This window comes from Gallus gallus, chromosome 31 (genome assembly GCF_016699485.2).
Source record: "Gallus gallus isolate bGalGal1 chromosome 31, bGalGal1.mat.broiler.GRCg7b, whole genome shotgun sequence".
Taxonomy (NCBI): Eukaryota; Metazoa; Chordata; class Aves; order Galliformes; family Phasianidae; genus Gallus; species Gallus gallus.
This window is the reverse complement of record NC_052562.1, coordinates 1,059,620-1,078,198: the sequence shown is the minus strand read 5'-3', so window position 1 is coordinate 1,078,198 and position 18,579 is coordinate 1,059,620. Positions and strand designations below refer to the sequence as shown.

At 50.0% G+C, this 18,579-nt stretch overlaps 1 protein-coding gene and 1 long non-coding RNA gene across 4 annotated transcripts; both read right to left on the bottom strand.

Moving 5' to 3' along the window:
* Nucleotides 1–114: 114 nt before the first annotated feature.
* LOC121107858 lies at nt 115–17,811 on the bottom strand. Of its 3 annotated transcripts, XM_040654347.2 has the most exons (9): nt 3,673–3,777; nt 3,295–3,339; nt 2,820–3,113; nt 1,991–2,029; nt 1,748–1,843; nt 1,650–1,674; nt 1,293–1,348; nt 605–636; nt 115–293 (listed from the first exon to the last, which is right to left on the bottom strand). In XM_040654347.2, the coding sequence occupies exons 1-9, from the start codon at nt 3,737–3,739 to the stop codon at nt 255–257; spliced, it is 693 nt and encodes a 230-aa protein (XP_040510281.1). In that variant the 5' UTR covers nt 3,740–3,777; the 3' UTR covers nt 115–254. The 3 variants fall into 3 exon arrangements, 1 of the variants encoding a protein (XP_040510281.1); XR_005842260.1 differs by lacking the exons at nt 2,820–3,113; nt 3,295–3,339; nt 3,673–3,777 and adding exons at nt 16,521–16,814; nt 16,996–17,040; nt 17,374–17,811 and having other exon boundaries at nt 229–293; nt 605–1,348; XR_005842259.2 differs by having other exon boundaries at nt 229–293; nt 605–1,348.
* LOC121107907 lies at nt 13,793–15,923 on the bottom strand. The gene is made up of 6 exons (XR_005842299.1): nt 15,697–15,923; nt 15,454–15,549; nt 15,356–15,380; nt 14,999–15,054; nt 14,333–14,364; nt 13,793–14,008 (listed from the first exon to the last, which is right to left on the bottom strand). It is a non-coding gene; the product is annotated as an uncharacterized LOC121107907 (long non-coding RNA).
* Nucleotides 17,812–18,579: the final 768 nt, after the last annotated feature.

The window sequence follows — 18,579 nt, the reverse complement described above, 5'->3', positions numbered from 1 at the left end:
CTTTGATTCAAGACCGTGGTGAGCTTGATGATGCATAAGAACAGCTCAGCACTTACCGATGTCTCTAAAATAGCTGTGATATTTTACTGATATTCTAGGTTGTACATGCATAAGCAAGTCATATATCTTAGTGGCTAGAAATAATGGGAGAGCATACCCCATGAACCCAAAAGCCCCATGTTCTGCCCCAAGAGCCCTCTGCAAGAAAACACCATGGCCGTGACGCAGTCCTGGTTGCCTTGGCATGCTGAAGCCTATGCATCTCTGCTGCGGGTCATCTGCTTCACGGGAGGCTGGAGGGGAAAGGAAAGCCCTGTTATTGCAGCTGCAGCCTGCAAGCCCTGCACAAGGAGGCTCCAGGAGCGCTGGAGGGAGCCGCACGCATTGGAGAAGCAGGCAGGAGTCAGCTAGCAGATCTGGGTTGGAAAACAAGGGGAGGCATTGCCGTAGACTGAGGTAGAGTGACTTGTGACTCAGAAATTAAATCTTGTGATTTGCAGTTTTTGTGCAAGTAAAGAGATGCATGAGCAAGCGTACCAAAATGATAATGCCATTTCTGTGGAGCATATCCCTTTAGTTTTGGGTGAGAAGGGCCCTGACTCACCTTGTCCCTTCGAAAGTGGGCAATGGTTGAGTCTGTGGGGAAAAAAAACACACTATGAGTGCTCAGTATTCACGTGGGAAGGGGGGCGACCCACCACTGGTTTGGGCAGCAGACCCCGCGGGGCTCTGGACTGACTGTCCACCCCCATTGCACCACTCTGCAGGAAGATTTGGAGGACCAGAGATGCTGGGCTTTGGGGGGGCATTTTCCCATCATTTGAGGCATTTTCTATATTTACACAGCACATCTGAGCCTGCTGCTCTGCAATGAAACTCAAGCTGCAAACAGAGCAAGGTGCAGGTGTGGTGGCGTTATATCCCCCATCCCTGACCACAGCATCCTCCCTTTGCAGCTGCCTGCACTTGCAGAGCAAATATCTATGAGATATTTCCCCACTGCTGTCTGTGTACACAGCAATATCCTCCAGTGCAGGGCTGAGCTTTGGTCTGTGCTTGAAACAAACACCATAGTGAGGGGAACTGTAGATGGGAGAACAGCAGAGTCTGAAGTGTGAGACCCGCTGTGCAAATGGGATTTGTCACTATGAGCACTGTGATGAAAGCACCCTGGAGAAACTGACTCTTGAGAAATGGTTTTTGCATGTCCAAGTGGGAAAGGGACAGGTGGGATGGCAAATGGGAGCCCAAGGGAAGGGGGTCCCCATGGAAAAGGGGTGCCCAGCACTCACACTGGATTTCTCCGTAGTCGGTGGCTTGCACCTGCTGGCTGGGAACGTGCTGCTTCCTGTGGATTAAGGGAAAATGGATTTGGGGTGGATGTTTGCTGCAGGGGGCCAGGACTGTTATTCATTTGGATGAAGCCTCCTTGCATCAGGCACTGCATTCACTCCAACCCCACGGCAATCCCTCATCCTCCAGGCATCCACGTGCTATCAGTAATGTTACCATGATGAAATCCTTCCTTCTCCAACACCACGGCAGTCCCTTCCTGTTATGGGGGAACTCACAGATAATGCTGCCCTGCAAAAGGAGTTCCCCACGTTCCCAAATGCTCTCAATCGTCCCCTCCCAGCCTTACTTCTCACCTTCGGCATCTCTCCCGGCAGGCACCTGTAAGAAAAACAGTCTCACATCAAAGCTGTGGCAGCCTCATGGATCCCCCACAGTCCCCTCAAGTCCTCACCTTTCCTAATGGTCCAGAAGGTGGCTGCAGACAGCAGGAGGGTGACAGTAACTGATACCACATGAATGACTGTGAGGTTCAGAGGAGTGTTGGTGTCTGGGGACACAGAGGTTGATGGGGTCAGATGGGAGTGACGCAGAAGTTGGGGTGTTACAGCGCCATAGCGATGAAATGAGAAAAGAGGGGAGGGATAGGGAAAAGGTGAAGGGATGGGGTCAGTAGGAGCAAAGGAGAGTCCCTCACCTGCAGTTATGGTTCCTGCCGTGGAATTGGACACATGACCTGGACAGACATATGGATGGGCGGAGTGTCACCAGTGCTCATAGCTCTGCATGGACACAGCTCCTGAGTGCACTGGTTCGGGGCAGGGTATGTAGGCCTTGGAAGATGCCCACAGAGCCAGCTCTGTCCCCTGAGACACGTGGGCTGACATGGGGTTTCTGCCATTCTGATGATCAATTATCTAAACTATGATGAATTTAGAAATGCATGGCATAAATGCAACTGTGCACCGTATGATCCTGCAGCACAACTCTCTCCTTTCCTTGACCTTGTGGATAAGAAAGGACTAGTATGTTGCTCTGCCTCAATGGGATGGGATGGCAGCATCCCACTTGCAAGACTCCATCCTGCATCTCCCCTCCTGCCATCATCCAAAGGCTCTTTTTGGTGGCTTAGATGCAGGTAGAGGCACACGGATCCCAAAGCACACCAACATCTGCCCATCCTCACACTATGGCCACAGCATCATCTAGTTGCTGCATGGGAAATCAAACAAAAAGGAGCAACCTCACTCTTGGAAATCACCCCAGTTTCCCTTCCGCATTCTCAAAACAGTTTTGGAATAACCCTTGGAGCATCCTTACCCAGGAAAGGGACCATGCCCAAATCCTGGGCCTGCTTTATGTACCTGGGCACTGCAGAGCCTCATTTCTGCAGCATAAGATCAAGACAGGAACCCTTCCAGAGCCATCCTCTCTCTATTGGCACCTCTTGCTGCACATGGGATATCCATGTGGTGTTAATTACCCCCCATCCCCTATGTCCTCACCACCCTGGTGTCATGTCCCACCTGTGACATGTAGATCCAAGGGAGTGCTGAGGGGAGACCTCCTTAGCCAATTGCTCTTGTTCCTCTGCTGGTACGCACATGTGTATGTCCCACTGCTTCTTGCAGAGATGTTCAGCAGCATGGAGTAGATGACCTTATCCTGATGGGCTTTCATGTTGTGAACCTCCATCCCATCCTTGCAGAAGACAATTCGCGCAGCAGGGACCAGCTTCAGAAGGACACATTGAGCCAGGACAACTTCCCCTTCCTGAGCTCTGGAAGGGTTAAGGAGCAGGGCTGGAGCCTGGAGAGTACCTGGAGAGATGGCACAGGGATTCTACCAGCATCATTAGCTGCAAAACACACTGCATTCCAAGTCATGGAGAATCTGCCCTCCTGGGGTGGATATTGGGAATTCAGAGGCAATAAAGCCTTTCTCTCTCCCCATCTCCACCCCCACCATGTCTTCATTTTCTGGACCCATTCTCACACTCACCATCAGCTGTGGAACTGCAGATGCCCTGGGTGCTCACAGCAGTACCTGCACCGTGGAGCAGAGAGGGGTTTGGTTAGAGGGACAGTGTCCTGCACACCCACATGTTTCTGTCCATGTCTCCAGTCTTCAGTAGTCACCACTCCACAAGTGTATCCCCTTCCTTTGTCGCCACTGTCTCCATTTGAGCAAGCTTAAATCCATTTGGGATAGGTTTTCTTTTCCAGATGCAGTCTCCTCTACTTCAAAAATCATGCTTTTGGTGCTAGACTCCATCCCACACGTACTCTACCTCCACCCTCGGCACCATCTCAAGCCTCTTTGTGCTGGGCTTCTTCCTCCAAGCAGGGTTCCCTGCTACCCAAAGCAGCCCCAACTCACCAAACACCAGCAGCAGGAGGACATGGACATGGGGACACGGCATGGCCCATCCCACCTGCCCGCACATCTTTTGGAGATCTCTCCTCACGGTTCCTGCTTTGCTGTGAGCTGGGTGCAGATGGTCACAGGCTTGTGTTGTGAGCCTAGGACACGTGCTGTGTGTTTCTGCAGCTGACAGAGAGTTAGTCACAGCGAGAGGCTGTGATGCAGCCCATGATGCATTTCTCGCATCTGCAGAGCCCCTGCTTTTATTTCAGGACACATAGAGCCCTTAGCAGGGGCCGTGCTTCCTGTCTCCTGGGGGGAGGAAACTTCTCCCTTTTCCCTCTTTTCCCCACCTCTTCTTACTGAGTGTGACCTCATTCTGTATGCAGCGTCCGTTTTATCTCTTTTTGTCAGCTATCTTGTCTCTGTCCCCTCCCAAGCTCCTGTTCATCTCCAGCCTGCCAAAGAGCCATAAAATAGAGGTGCTTGGGTTGGAAGGGACATTAAAGGGCATGGAATCACTTATAGAATTGTAAAAACCAGCAAAACAAACAAACAAACAAACAAACAGTATAAGCACAGAATTAAAGAAGCCGACACCATACTGCCATTAGTTAGGAGCTCATTGCTTGTGTTCCAGTTGAGAAGGGCCACAGATCATTTTGTCCGGTCAAGAAGGGGTGAAGGTCAAGTTCTCTCCATCCCCATTCATGTGGGATTTTTCATCATGAGTCGTGGGTTGCAAGCGCTGTGGAGAAATTTTCCCTTGATGAATGGATTCAGCATGTACGAAGGAATGAGCAGGGTTGCTACCAGGAGCTCATGGCGAGAAGATCCCTGTGGATATGGGTTGCCCAGCACTCACACTGGATTCCTCCACAGCCGGTGCCTTCCAAATGCTGCCTGGCAATGTGCTGCTCTCTGTGTGGGAATGGGAAATGGGTTTGGGGTGGTTGCTTGCTGGGATGGGCCCAGGATTGATATTCACTTGAATGATGCCTCCTTGCACTGAGCAATGTGTTCACTCCAACCCCGTGGCAACACCTCATCATGTACGTGTCCAGGGGCTGTCATGGATGTTCCCATGAGGGAGTGCTTCCTTCTCCAATCCCAAGGTAATCCCTTTTTTCCATGGTTGATCACACAGGTAATGCTGCCCTGCACAAGGAGGTCCCCAGGGTCCCATTCCCACCCTCTTTTTCACAAGCCTTTTTCACTGTTGTCCCTGTGTTGACCATGGCTTCCAGGGGACTGATTGGAGAGACAGGGACAGTGGGGAGTGATGGGCACATTGTGCTCCAATGGGGACATTGGAGTTGAATGGGGACTGAAAGAGGAGACGAGATGGTTGAGGTGTGTCGGCATCCCCGGAGCACAGGGTTGATCCCTCACCTCTAGGTACAGTGGTTCACACCCACCTGGTCTCCACAGCCTCAGAATCATGGAATCATGGAATCTTTAGAGTTGGAAGGGACCTGTGCAAGCCATCGAGTCCAGTCCCCAGGGACGGAGCACCAGCCACATCTCTAGGCAACCTGTTCCAGTGCCTCACCTCCTCACGGTGAGGAGTGCACTGTTAGGGGCAGTGAGTAAGAAAACACTTGGCACTTGTATTATTCTTTGTTTCCCAAGTACCGTCAGCAGTTGAAATCTGAAGAACAATAAAGAATCTGAAAAGGAAGTCCAATTAGTGTCGCCTATAACCATATCAACAAGAAAGCCTCAGATTTGTCCTAATGCTACACGGTACTTTGATCTATACCTGATACCCAATCACTGTGGTAAAAACAAATCCTGATAGAACTATACTCCATCCGGGAAAGCATAGAATGTACGCCCATCAGAAGGGGAGAAAATATCAGACAATTGAGGCAAACGTATGCACCGTGGGAGAACAGAAGGATTTATTTCAAAGAGGAATACCAACACAGCCCAAGACATTGGTCTTGACACTATACAAAATATCTGCTCTTTTCCAATAGCTCCTGACGAACCCTTCTCCTTGTTGCAGGGAAAAAGAGAAAGCAAAGATCCGGTAAAGCCCCTTCACTACTCATGAAAACCAGTCTTAGTTGATCTGCCACCAACACGACAAGTACTTCCCATTCTCAAAGCACCACTGAATTTTTGTACGTGGGAAGGTTCCAACGCCCACAGGTAAGAACATCGTATTCAGACTCAGTGGATAATCCCATCCTTGTCATCTTTGGATTCTCTGTATCTACGTATACAGGTTATGAGAAGAGGCAATGCAAGACCCTTGTTAACCATGACGGTATTAATGCTTGCGTGCACTTCTTGTTTGCTCACATTTGTGATTGCCATGTGTTACATTACAAAATATATTAGCCATGGGCATGGTGTTACTGAAATAAGAAGGACTGTGCAATGTAGAATCAAAGATCGAAGAGGGAGAGACTGCTGCATCAGCATCCACAATGCCATCATCTAATCTGAAGAAGCTCAAACAAAGCGGAGACAGTGAACGGACTGCTGAACTGTTTCATGCACTGTTTTGAGGCATGGAATCCAAATCCATGCTGAGATTGTGGAGACTCGTGGGATGGGGGAAACGGTTGGTGTGAATGGCAGCAGCTGTGAGCACCCACCTGGTTGTCTGCTCTTAATGAGCACATAACCTGGTGTTCTATTCTTAATGAGCACCCGCCTGGCATTCTAATCTTCATGAGTTTTCCAGGTCATGGAATTGTAACTCTGAGGCCTAGCATGGTCTAGACACCTAAGCAAGACGTATGTCAGTGCAGCCGTTGAGCCTGTTTGTCACACAGCCCCCAGCCTACCCTCTCCTCTAACAGAATGTAGGTGAAGTTTGGGAAAGCCCTGCCTCCTGTTACTTTATGTTTCTGAAGAATGCCTGTTCCAAGAGAGTGCTTAGGTAAACTGCATATTCTGGAGAGCCACGTGGGGATGGGCCCAGATCTTGCTCCGTTGATGAAACTCAGCAGTGAGCCACTTGTAATGAGCTGGTGCATCCATGCACATACCCACAACTGCACTGAAGCTTCTGTAGCTACAGTTAGCATCTTGATATTCCACTGAAATTTGGGTTTGGCTCTTGAATCTGTGCTCTAATACAGGTTTTTTGGTCTCAAGCACTACTACAGTTGTGCCTGTGGTTGGCCGTGGGTCCCACTGATCCTCACAGTGTGTTTGTAAAAAGCTGGGAGGGAAACTTTATTTGATGTTTATTTTTTGTCAGTATATCATACCAATGTACATTAATTAAAGCCAGAAGTAGTTAAAAAATGAGAGTTGATCATGCAAAGTAAGTAACAACACAGCAATTCTTTAACTATGTTTTTTGTGGATGTTCAAACTCAGACTCTGCTATTTCTTCTGCTAGAACCAGAGTTATGGTGCTAAGCAGTATGGACAGTGCATCATAATCCTTTTTCCAAGAAGTTACCAATTCCCTTCACTTGACGTTCGGTTCAGTGGTCAGTGCTTCACCAACTCCAAGGACTAAGGAAATCTTCTGTGCCTCTGTGTCACACATATTGGTTCTGTTCTGTCGCCACGTCAGCAATTGATTAAACAGCAGAACAAAAGTGAAAGTGAAAGCAATTCCAGTAGCGAGCTGCACACCCATGTATGGTTTGATTCTGCAGACTGGTAAGGCTGTGCTTTCGGCTCTCAAGAGCTCTGTATGGTTTTTGAGTTTCCTTATCTCTTGGCCAGTCTCATGGCAGTTGCATGATTTCTGTGTGGACCACAAGTTCCTCAACAAGACATTCAAATGTGTTCACACAGGGGTATAGAAGTCTTAAATATTCACAAGCGTGTATGTCTGGGCTTACCAGACGCAAGCCTGCCTGAATGTAATGGGGACAAATGAATACGTCTGTGGCAGACAGGTATTTATTCAGGTAAGAATCTGTATTAATGGATGGATCTCGGAAAGATGGAAGGTTTGCACTCGGTGAGACACAGAATTAAAAGCCAAAGGACACAAAGGCAAAGAAGTGGGCATATGGTTAAAACCATCTTTACTACTGACTGTGAAATAAATCCCTTCTTGTTTCCAAATACATACCCAATCCATGAATCGATGTTCAGAGATCATTCAAGAAGGGATGTGAAAGATGAAAGGTGCCCGGAGGTCCCTGCGAGTTGGGGCAGGTGTGACTTTTATATCCTGCTCCTGCCCCCTGGCAGAATGTTAGCAATAAACAACAAGAACTCCCATATCCATCCTATGTCAGTGGGCTATTCATGGGCAGCATCATCTCCAGCAGCATCCTCTTCCATGCACTTAGCAAGAGTCTCACATTTCCTTTATGCAAAGTCTGAGTCTGTGTTATGATTTTATGTTTTGCTGATTGATCAAAAATTCAACCCAAACTGCAGAGTCCATCCAGGTGACTGAAGAGACTCAGCATCTGAGAATTCTAGACACTGAGTGAAACTGTAAGCCTTGTAGATAAGGCAGGCAAGTCAAGTAAGGAAGATCTCAAAAGACACAGCGACACATGCTAACCATTCACATTCCCTACCTATGGACTCAGGTTGAGTAGGAGATTAATAATTCATCTTGCCTTGAGCTAAAGCACATCAAATATGGCAGCCCTTGAGGGAGTGCTATACAGACTTGGTGCAAGATAATCACCAGATGGGAGCTCTCTGCACTACTAGAAGGAACAGAAATTGAAGAGCATTTTTGATAAAAAATCCCATAAGTGCTTTTGGGTTACATTGTAGGTGTGTGGATCACAGCCTGGCTGTGACACAATCCTAGCCTTTGCCTTTGCTCTCTGTTCATGTGTGCCATGCAGTAACTGCCCTGAGCTGGGGGACTCAGAGCAGTGACATTCTGCCTGAGGAATAAGGACACACTCAGTGCGGCTAGCAGGCACCTTACAGCACCTTTCACTAAAAACCAGCTGGAAGATGGACAAACGCAGGGGGAATCCTGCCCCACAGACCTAAAGCCCTTCCCACCTGAATGGAAACGCTCGGCCTGTCTTCGTCATTCAGCCCAGAGCAAAGCAACTGCAGTCATGCCGTGCAAAGAGGTGATGTTCTTTGCAGCCCATCAGCCCTCTGCACTCACACACCTCTATGGTTTTGGTCCCTCAGACTGGAGATGTGCAGCTGCTGCTCTTTTAAATGCCGCTTCCAGCCCAGCTCCACACAAGCAAAGCATCACGGAGAAATACATCTTTCTGAGGCAGCAGTCAGGTGAATCTGGTGTGGGAGGAAAGTTCTCCTTCCTAAACAGAAGACGTGTTACTGTGTGCAAGAAGCTGTAGTCTGGCCAGACTAACAAAGGGGGATACAAAAATAGCACAGGCAGATTCTGAGCACGCAGGAGGTTCATTGCTCACCACAGAGTGAGTTCTCAGCACATGGCCACGTTTTGTGGGTCTGTTGATCATCTCCATGGGCAGATGCAGGGCCTGAGCTGAGTTCCTCCATTCTCAGCACAGAGAGCAGAACTGCAGCCGTGGTCCTGCTCTGCCACGTTTTGTGGGTCTACAGGTTGCATCATGGGCAGATGCAGGGCCAGAGTTTCCAGTGGATGAGTTCCCCACAGAGGAGTGGGGAGAGGCAGAGGTTAATTTTCCTGCCGAGATTGTAATTGAAGTGATAATTGCTTGTGGTGATTACAGCAGTAATACTGAGTGGAAAGTTGCTTTCTGCTGGTGGAGTTCTGCAGGTGGTGGAGAGTGTGTAGCAGCACTGAAGGCACTGGTTTTCTTCCGGGCCTCTCACTGTTGGGATGTTCCCTTAAGGGTGCAGTGCAATGGGGCTGAGAGTAGAGTCAAAGGAGCATGGACACAGGGGGGAGATGGAGTAGAATGCAGAAGAGATGCCACGTCAAGCAACAAGATATTGTAATTAATGTGAGCTTATAAACAAGGACAGCAACTGATTACACAGTTTAATGGTGATAGGAAAAAAGAGAAAGGATCTGTACTGAAAGAGGAGTGATTCCGTTTAGATGCTAGAAGAAAATTCTTGATTCTGAGGGTGTTGCGGCACTAGCACAGCTGCCCATTGAAGCAGTGCATGCCTGGAGGTGCTCAAGGATGGGTTAAATGGGGCCGTAGGTTTTTATGAGTCTATGGCTAACTGCATAATCTTTCAGGTCCTCTCCAAATCAAACCATTTTCTTGTTTGACTCTGTGATAGACTGGAGATGGCCAGGAGGTAGCAAGAAATCAGAGCAAGGAGGAGAGCTGACGCAAAGAGACCGATGGGACCCTGCATGCAGAATGAGGGCATGATCAGCAAGATCAGGTGGGCATAAGGGGGAGAAGGGAGAAGATTCCTCCCTTTAAGAAACAGGAAACACAGACCATGATGAGGTGTCTGACGTCCCCAAATAAAAGCGGTAGCTCGGCAGACACAACAGATGCACCATGGGCTGCATCACAGTCTCTCACCGTGGGTAACTCTGTCAGCTAGAAAAATACCACAGGACAGGTCCTGGGGTTGCAATGCAAACCAGTGTCCATCTGTATCCAGCTCACATCAAAGTAGGCGCTGTGAGAAGAGATCTCCAAAAGATGTTGGGGGAAGCTCAATGGACCATGGCGTGTCCTCGTGTCCCTGCCCTCCTGCTGCTGGTGGTGGTTGGTGAGTTGGGGATGCTGTGTGAAGTAGGGAACCATGCCTGGAGCAGGAATCCCACCAGAAATAGGCTTGGGATGGTGCTGAGGGCAGTGGTGCAGTAGGTGAAGGGTGTAGGCGAGCTCCAAAAATACGTGAGTTACAAATGCTGGGTGCTTTAGAAAGATAGGGAACAGCACTTGAAGCAGCAAACGCACCACAAATGGACCCGAGCTTTCTCAGAGACACTGTATGGGGATAGGCAGATGGGATGGTGCCTAGTCCTCTGTGGGGACATGGGTGGGAACATCTGGGTGAGCAGGACATTGTCCCTCTAAACAGAACTCTCTGTGTCCCGCGGTGCAGGTACTGGTGTGAGCACCCAGGGCATCTGCAGTTCCACAGCTGGTGGTGAGTGTGGGAATGGGTCCAGAAAAAGAAGACATCCTGGGGGAGGAAATGGGAAGAGAGAAAAGCAGTTTTCCCCCCTGAATTCCCAATGTCCATCTCTGGAGTGCTGATTGTCTGTGCCTTGTGATTCAATGTGTTTTGCAACCAATGAGGTGGTGGAATCCCTGTGCCATCTCTCCAGGTACTCTCCAGGCTCCAGTCCTGGTCCTTAACGCATCCAGTGCTCAGGAAGGAGAAGTTGTCCTGGCTCGATGTGTCTTTCAGAAGCAGTTTCCTGCTACCCGAATTGTCTTGTGCAAGGATGGGTTGGAGGTGTACAGTGTGAAGGTCCAAGAGGGAAGGGTCATGAGCTCCATGCTGCTGAACATCACTGAGAGAAGTGCGGGGACATACACATGTTTCTACCAGCAGAGGAACACGAAAAACAGGCTGAGGAGCTCTCCCCTCAGCCCTCCCTTGGACCTGCAGGTCACAGGTGGGATGTGACACCAGGGTTGTGCGGACGCAGGGGATGGGGAGCTGAACACCACATAGATTTTCTGGATCAAGAAATGCCATAGAGAGAAGTGGGCTCTGGAATGGTCTCCCTCTGCATCCCGTGGTGCAGAAATGGGGCACTGCAGTGCCCAGGCTCAGGAAGCAGGTGCAGGGTTTGGGCACGATCCCTTTCCTGGGAAGGGATGCTGCAAGGGTTATTCAAAAAATGTTTTGAGAATAAGGAATGGAAACTCGGGTGATTTCCAAGTGTGGGGTGGTTTCTCACTGTGTGAGCTCCTAAGCAGCAAGAAGATGATGCTGTGGCCATAGTGTGGGGATGGCCAGATGTTGATGTGCTTTGGGATCGGGGTGCCTCTACCTGCTTCAACAAAGCCACCTAAAAGAGGCTTTACATGGCGGCAGGAGGGGAAATGCAGGATGGAGTCTTGCAGTTGTGATGCTGCCATCCTACATCAACATACTTGTCCTTTCTTATCCACAAGGTGAAGTAGAGAATTGTGCTGCAGTATCATACAGTGCACGGTTGCATCTCTGCCATGCATTTTTAAATCCAGCATAGTTTACGTAATCAGATCGAAGGGAACCTACATCATTCCATGTGTCTCAGGAGAAGGGCAGGCTCAGTGGGCACCTTCCTATGGCTGCAAGCCCTGCCCCATAGCAATGCACTCAGGAGCCGTGTTCACGCAGAGGTGAGAGTTCGGGGGATACTCAGCCCATCCATTTGTCCCCCCAGGCCTTGTGCCCAGATCCACGGAAGAGACAGCACATGCTGGTGAGAGGCTCCCCTTTGGTCCTGTTGACCCTGTCCCTTACTGTTGTCCTCATCCCTTCCCTGTGTCCCCATACCATCACTACATCCCCATCACACCCCACTGTCTGCATCACCCTGCTCTGACCCCATCACATTCCCGTGTCCCCATCCTATTCATTAGTCCCCATCACTCCGCTTTGTCCCCAGACTCATACACCCCGTTGGACCCCATAGTCATCGCTGTGGCACCAGTGGCTGTCACCCTGCTCCTGTCCGCAGCCTCCTGCTGGATCATCAAGAAAGGTCAGGGCTTATGGGCTTGTGCGTAGTGTGTGGGATCCATGAGGCTGTCAAAGCTCTGATGTGGGACTCTTCTTCTTTCAGGTGCTTGTGGGAAGAGATGCTGTAGGTGAGCAGGAAGTGGCAGGTCTGGGTAATTGGTGGGCATCTGGGACCCTGGGGTGCTGCTCCTTTTTCAGTGTGAGCTTTGTCAGTGGATTCCCTCGTGTAGAGGAGGGATTGCAGTACGATAGGAGATGGAGGCACTTTTCCCTGGGAATATCTCCAGTGGCCCTTGGATGCTTTGTGGAACCTCAATGCCTTTTCTCTCTGCTCTCTCTGTCTCTCTCCATGGTGCTGGTAGTGCTGAGGGATCTCCTGCCGACCACGATTCTTACTGTAAGTTTCAATCCCTTGCACCCTTCCTTTCTAGGCATTGAGTACAATGCAGAGATGATCCCAAATGCTGTATTTTAAGTCAGGATTATCTCCACGTGCTCATGACAATCAATGCTAATAAAGTTAATTTTTCCGGATATAGTCGGAATACTATTCCGGCATCATCTCTCTAAACCTCCTTGACAAATATGGTCTCATTCTCTTCACCCTGCTATACAGTCTCTACTCCTGTAGCTGACACTGCTGGGAATTAACAAATGCTTCACTTTCAAACTCTGCACTGAGCGGACAGGGTTTCAGAGGAAATGTGTCTCTTCAGAGCACTTTTTTTGGGTGAGGACCATTCTCAGTAACAGAGCAGCCTCCACCCAATATCGCGCAGAAGCAAAACCCGCCTCCCTACAGCACAGGGCATTTCCTTGGGGCTGCAAGGCAGACCTCAGGAGCCGCTGTAGGAAGCTGTAAGGGTGATGATTTTGGCAGAGGATGCCCACGGGTGCATCTGTGTTGGTGGCTGGGGAAGGTCTCTCCCCTGCTGATGGCTGGGCACTCATTCAGGATCTCCCTGCAGATGCCAACGTGGATGAAATGAGGAGAGTGAAGGTGAGTTGTGCTCTTGCAGAGGCCTGCAGGTTGAGCGTGCATTTATTGTCTGCAGAAGGCATGGCTTTGGAGGGGAAATGCCAGCTCAGTTGTCACGGTGGCGGTGCTCTGGCTGCAGTTCCCCTCCTGCCACATTCCCATGGGGAATGCTGCATGGCCGTGCTGTGGGACCACTGTAATTCCTTGTTTGTGTTTTGAAGGTCTCTGGAATACACAGCTCTGAAGTTTGTACATAGGACAGAATGTCAGAAAGTGAGAGGCGATCCACCCCTTTCTCTGCAAGAAGAAGGGGGAAAGCACAGCAGAGGTGACACTTATCAATAAAAGCATGAAATCCTTCTGCATCAGAATGAGGTTTGTGTACTTCTTCTGCCTGAATGCACTCGGAGGGTGCCCATCTGTCCATAGGGGCAGTGACAGAATCCTTGTGCTTGGGGCTCATGGTAGGTATCAAGACAGGGCCATCCTGGTCATCTCCAGAGCTTCTTCCACCTAAAGCCACAGCAGTGATGTATAACCGCAGCTCATCACTTCATGATGTCTTTGATTCAAGACCGTGGTGAGCTTGATGATGCATAACAACAGCTCAGCACTTGCCGATGTCTCTAAAATAGCTGTGATATTTTATTGATATTCTAGGTTGTACATGCATAAGCAAGTCATATATCTTAGAGGCTAGAAATAATGGGAGAGCATACCCCATGAACCCAAAAGCCCCATCTTCTGCCCCAAGCGCCCTCTGCAAGAAAACACAATGGTCGTGACGCAGTCCTGGTTGCCTTGGCATGCTGAAGCCTATGCATCTCTGCTGCGGGTCATCTGCTTCACGGGAGGCTGGAGGGGAAAGGAAAGCCCTGTTATTGCAGCTGCAGCCTGCAAGCCCTGCACAAGGAGGCTGCAGGAGCGCTGGAGGGAGCTGCACGCATTGGAGAAGCAGGCAGGAGTCAGCTAGCGAAAGTGAGAGCATATCTGGGTCGGAAAACAAGGGGAGGCGTTTGCCGTAGACTGAGGTAGAGTGACTTGTGACTCAGAAATTAAATCTTGTGATTTGCAGTTTTTGTGCAAGTAAAGAGATGCATGAGCAAGCGTACCAAAATGATAATGCCACTCCTGTGGAGCAAATCACTTTAATTTTGGGTGAGAAGGGCCCTGACTCACCTTGTCCCTTCGAAAGTGGGCAATGGTTGAGTCTGTGGGGAAAAAAAACACACTATGAGTGCTCAGTATTCATGTGGGAAGGGGGGCGACCCACCACTGGTTTGGGCAGCAGACCCCGCAGGGCTCTGGACTGACTGTCCACCCCCATTGAACCACTCTGCAGGAAGATTTGGAGGACCAGAGACGCTGGGCTTTGGGGGGGCATTTTCCCATCATTTGAGGCATTTTCTATATTTACACAGCACATCTGAGCCTGCTGCTCTGCAATGAAACTCAAGCTGCAAACAGAGCAAGGTGCAGGTGTGGTGACGTTATATCCCCCATTCCTGACCACAGCATCCTACCTTTGCAGCAGCCTGCACTTGCAGAGCAAATACCTATGAGATATTTCCCCACTGCTGTCTGTGTGCACAGCAATATCCTCCAGTGCAGGGCTGAGCTTTGGTCTGTGCTTGAAACAAACACCATAGAACAGCAGAGTGTGAAGTGTGAGACCCGCTGTGCAAATGGGATTTGTCACTATGAGCACAGTGATGAAAGCACCCTGGAGAAACTGACTCTTGAGAAATGGTTTTTGCATGTCCAAGTGGGAAAGGGACAGGTGGGATGGCAAATGGGAGCCCAAGGGAAGGGGGTCCCCATGGAAAAGGGGTGCCCAGCACTCACACTGGATTTCTCCGTAGTCGGTGGCTTGCACCTGCTGGCTGGGAACGGGCTGCTGCCTGTGGATTAAGGGAAAATGGATTTGGGGTGGGTGTTTGCTGCAGGGGGCCAGGACTGTTATTCATTTGGATGAAGCCTCCTTGCATCAGGCACTGCATTCAGTCCAACCCCACAGCAATCCCTCATCCTCCAGGCATCCACGTGCTGTCAGTAATGTTACCATGAGAAAATCCTTCCTTCTCCAACACCATGGCAGTCCCTTCCTGTTATGGGGGAACTCACAGATAATGCTGCCCTGCAAAAGGACTTCCCCAAGTTCCCAAATGCTCTCAATCGTCCCCTCCCAGCCTTCCTTCTCACCTTCGGCATCTCTCCCGGCAGGCACCTGTAAGAAAAACAGTCTCACATCAAAGCTGTGGCAGCCTCATGGATCTCCCACAGTCCCCTCAAGTCCTCACCTTTCCTAATGGTCCAGAAGGTGGCTGCAGACAGCAGGAGGGTGACAGTAACTGATACCACATGAATGACTGTGAGGTTCAGAGGAGTGTTGGTGTCTGGGGACACAGAGGGTGATGGGGTCAGATGGGAGTGACGCAGAAGTTGGGGTGTTACAGTGCCATAGCGATGAGATGAGAAAAGAGGGGAGGGATAGGGAAAAGGTGAAGGGATGGGGTCAGTAGGAGCAAAGGAGAGTCCCTCACCTGCAGTTATGGTTCCTGCTGAGGAATCGGACACATGACCTGGACAGACATATGGATGGGCTGAGTGTCACCAGTGCTCATAGCTCTGCATGGACACAGCTCCTGAGTGCACTGGTACGGGGCAGGGCACGCAGGCCTTGGAAGATGCCCACAGAGCCAGCTCTGTCCCCGGAGACACGTGGGCTGACATGGGGTTTCTGCCATTCTGATGATCAATTATCTAAACTATGATGAATTTAGGAATGCATGGCAGAAATGCAACTGTGCACCGTATGATCCTGCAGCACAACTCTCTCCTTTCCTTGACCTTGTGGATAAGAAAGGACTGGTATGTTGTTCTGTCTCTATGGGATGGGATGGCAGCATCCCAATTGCAAGACTCCATAATTCATTTCCCCTCCTGCCAACACCTAAAGCCTCTTTTAGGTGGTTTTGTTGCAGGTGGAGGCACCCAGATCCCAAAGCAAACCGACATCTGGCCATTCCCACACTATGGCCACAGCATCGCCTTCTTGCTGCATAGGAACTCACACAGTGAGAAACCACCCCACACTTGGAAATCACCCCAGTTTCCACTCCTTATTCTCAAAACATTTTTTGAATAGCCCTTGCAGCATCACTTCCCAGGAAAGGGATTTTGCCCAAACCCTGCACCTTTTTTTCTGAGCCTGGGCACTGCAGTTCCCCATATCTGCACCACGGAATGGAGAGGGAGACCATTCCAGAGCCCACTTCTCTCTATGGCATTTCTTGATCCAGAAAATCTATGTGATGTTTAGTCCCCCCATCCCCTGCGTCCGCACAACCCTGGTGTCACATCCCACCTGTGACATGTAGATCCAAGGGAGTGCTGAGGGGAGATCTCCTTAGCCAATTGCCCTCGTTCCTCTGCTGGTACGCACACGTGTATGTCCCACTGCTTCTAGCAGAGATGTTCAGCAGCATGGAGTAGATGACCGTATGCTGATGGGCTTTCATGCTGTACAGTTCCATCCCATCCTTGCAGAAGACAAATCTGGCAGCAGGAACCAGCTTCTGAAGGATACATTGAGCCAGGACGATTTCCCCTTCCTGAGCTCTGGAAGCGTTAAGGTACAGGGCTGGAGCCTGGAGAGTACCTGGAGAGATGGCACAGGGATTCCACCAGCATCATTAGCTGCAAAACACACTGCATTCCAAGTCATGGAGAATCTGCCCTCCTGGGGTGGATATTGGGAATTCAGAGGCAATAAAGCCTTTCTCTCTTTCCATCTCCTCCTCCACCATGTCTTCATTTTCTGGACCCATTCTCACACTCACCATCAGCTGTGGAACTGCAGATGCCCTGGGTGCTCACAGCAGTACCTGCACCGTGGAGCAGAGAGGGGTTTGGTTAGAGGGACAGTGTCCTGCACACCCATAAGTTTCTGTCCATGTCTCCAGTCTTCAGCAGTCACCACTCCACAAGTGTATCCCCTTCCCGTATCGCCACTATCTCCATTTGAGCAAGCCTAAATCCATTTGGGATAGGTTTTCTTTTCCAGATGCAGTCTCCTCTACTTCAAAAATCATGCTTTTGGTGCTAGACTCTATCCCACATGTACTCTACCTCCACCCTCGGCACCATCTCAAGCCTCTTTGTGCGGGGCTTCTTCCTCCAAGCAGAGTTCCCTGCTACCCAAAGCAGCCCCAACTCACCAAACACCAGCAGCAGGAGGACATGGACATGGGGACACGGCACGGCCCATCCCACCTGCCCGCACATCTTTTGGAGATCTCTCCTCACGGTTCCTGCTTTGCTGTGAGCTGGGTGCAGATGGTCACAGGCTTGTGTTGCGAGCCTAGGACACGTGCTGTGTGTTTCTGCAGCTGACAGAGAGTTAGTCACAGCGAGAGGCTGTGATGCAGCCCATGATGCATTTCTCGCATCTGCAGAGCCCCTGCTTTTATTTCAGGACACATAGAGACCTTAGCAGGGGCTGTGCTTCCTGTCTCTTGGGGGGAGGAAACTTCTCCCTGTTCCCTCTTTTCCCCACCTCTTCTTACTGAGTGTGACCTCATTCTGTATGCAGCGTCCGTTTTATCTCTTTTTGTCAGCTATCTTGTCTCTGTCCCCTCCCAAGCTCCTGTTCATCTCCAGCCTGCCAAAGAGCAGTAAAATAGAGGTGCTTGGGTTGGAAGGGACATTAAAGGGCATGGAATCACTTATAGAATTGTAAAAACCAGCAAAACAAACAAACAAACAAACAAAAAGTAGAACCGCAGAATTAAAGAAGCCGACACCGTACTGCCATTAGTTAGGAGCTCATTGCTTGTGTTCCAGTTGAGAAGGGCCACAGATCATTTTGTCCGGTCAAGAAGGGGTGAAGGTGGAGTTCCCCCCATCCCCATTCAAGTGGGATTTTTCATCATGAGTCGTGGGTTGTAAGCACTGTGGAGAAATTTTCCCTTGATGAATGGATTCAGCATGTACGAAGGAATGAGCAGGGTTGCTACCAGGAGCTCATGGCGAGAAGATCCCCGTGGATATGGGTTGCCCAGCACTCACACTGGATTCCTCCACAGCCGGTGCCTTCCAAATGCTGCCTGGCAATGTGCTGCTCTCTGTGTGGGAATGGGAAATGGGTTTGGAGTGGTTGCTTGCTGGGATGGGCCCAGGATTGATATTCACTTGTAGAATGCCTCCTTGCATTGGGCAATGTGTTCAGTGCAACCCCATGGCAATCCCTCATCATGCACATGTCCAGGGGCTGTCATGGATGTTCCCATGAAGGAGTACTTCCTTCTCCAGTCCCAAGATAATCCCTTTTTTTTCCATGGTTGATCTCACAGGTAATGCTGCCCTGCCCAAGGAGCTCCCCAGGGTCCCATTCCCCTCTTTTTCCCACAAGCCTTTTCCACTGT

What these genes read in the sequence shown, in the direction of transcription:
- LOC121107858 (XM_040654347.2), bottom strand. Translation starts at nt 3,739, where the DNA reads ATGTGCGGGCAGGTGGGATGGGCCATGCCGTGTCCCCATGTCCATGTC. An exon ending in GGCAGGAACCATAACTGCAG is followed by an intron (nt 1,844 to 1,990) that starts GTGAGGGACTCT and finishes CTGTGTCCCCAG; the next exon opens with ACACCAACACTCCTCTGAAC. An exon ending in CCCACTTTCGAAGGGACAAG is followed by an intron (nt 294 to 604) that starts GTGAGTCAGGGC and finishes TTTCCCCTCCAG; the next exon opens with CCTCCCGTGAAGCAGATGAC.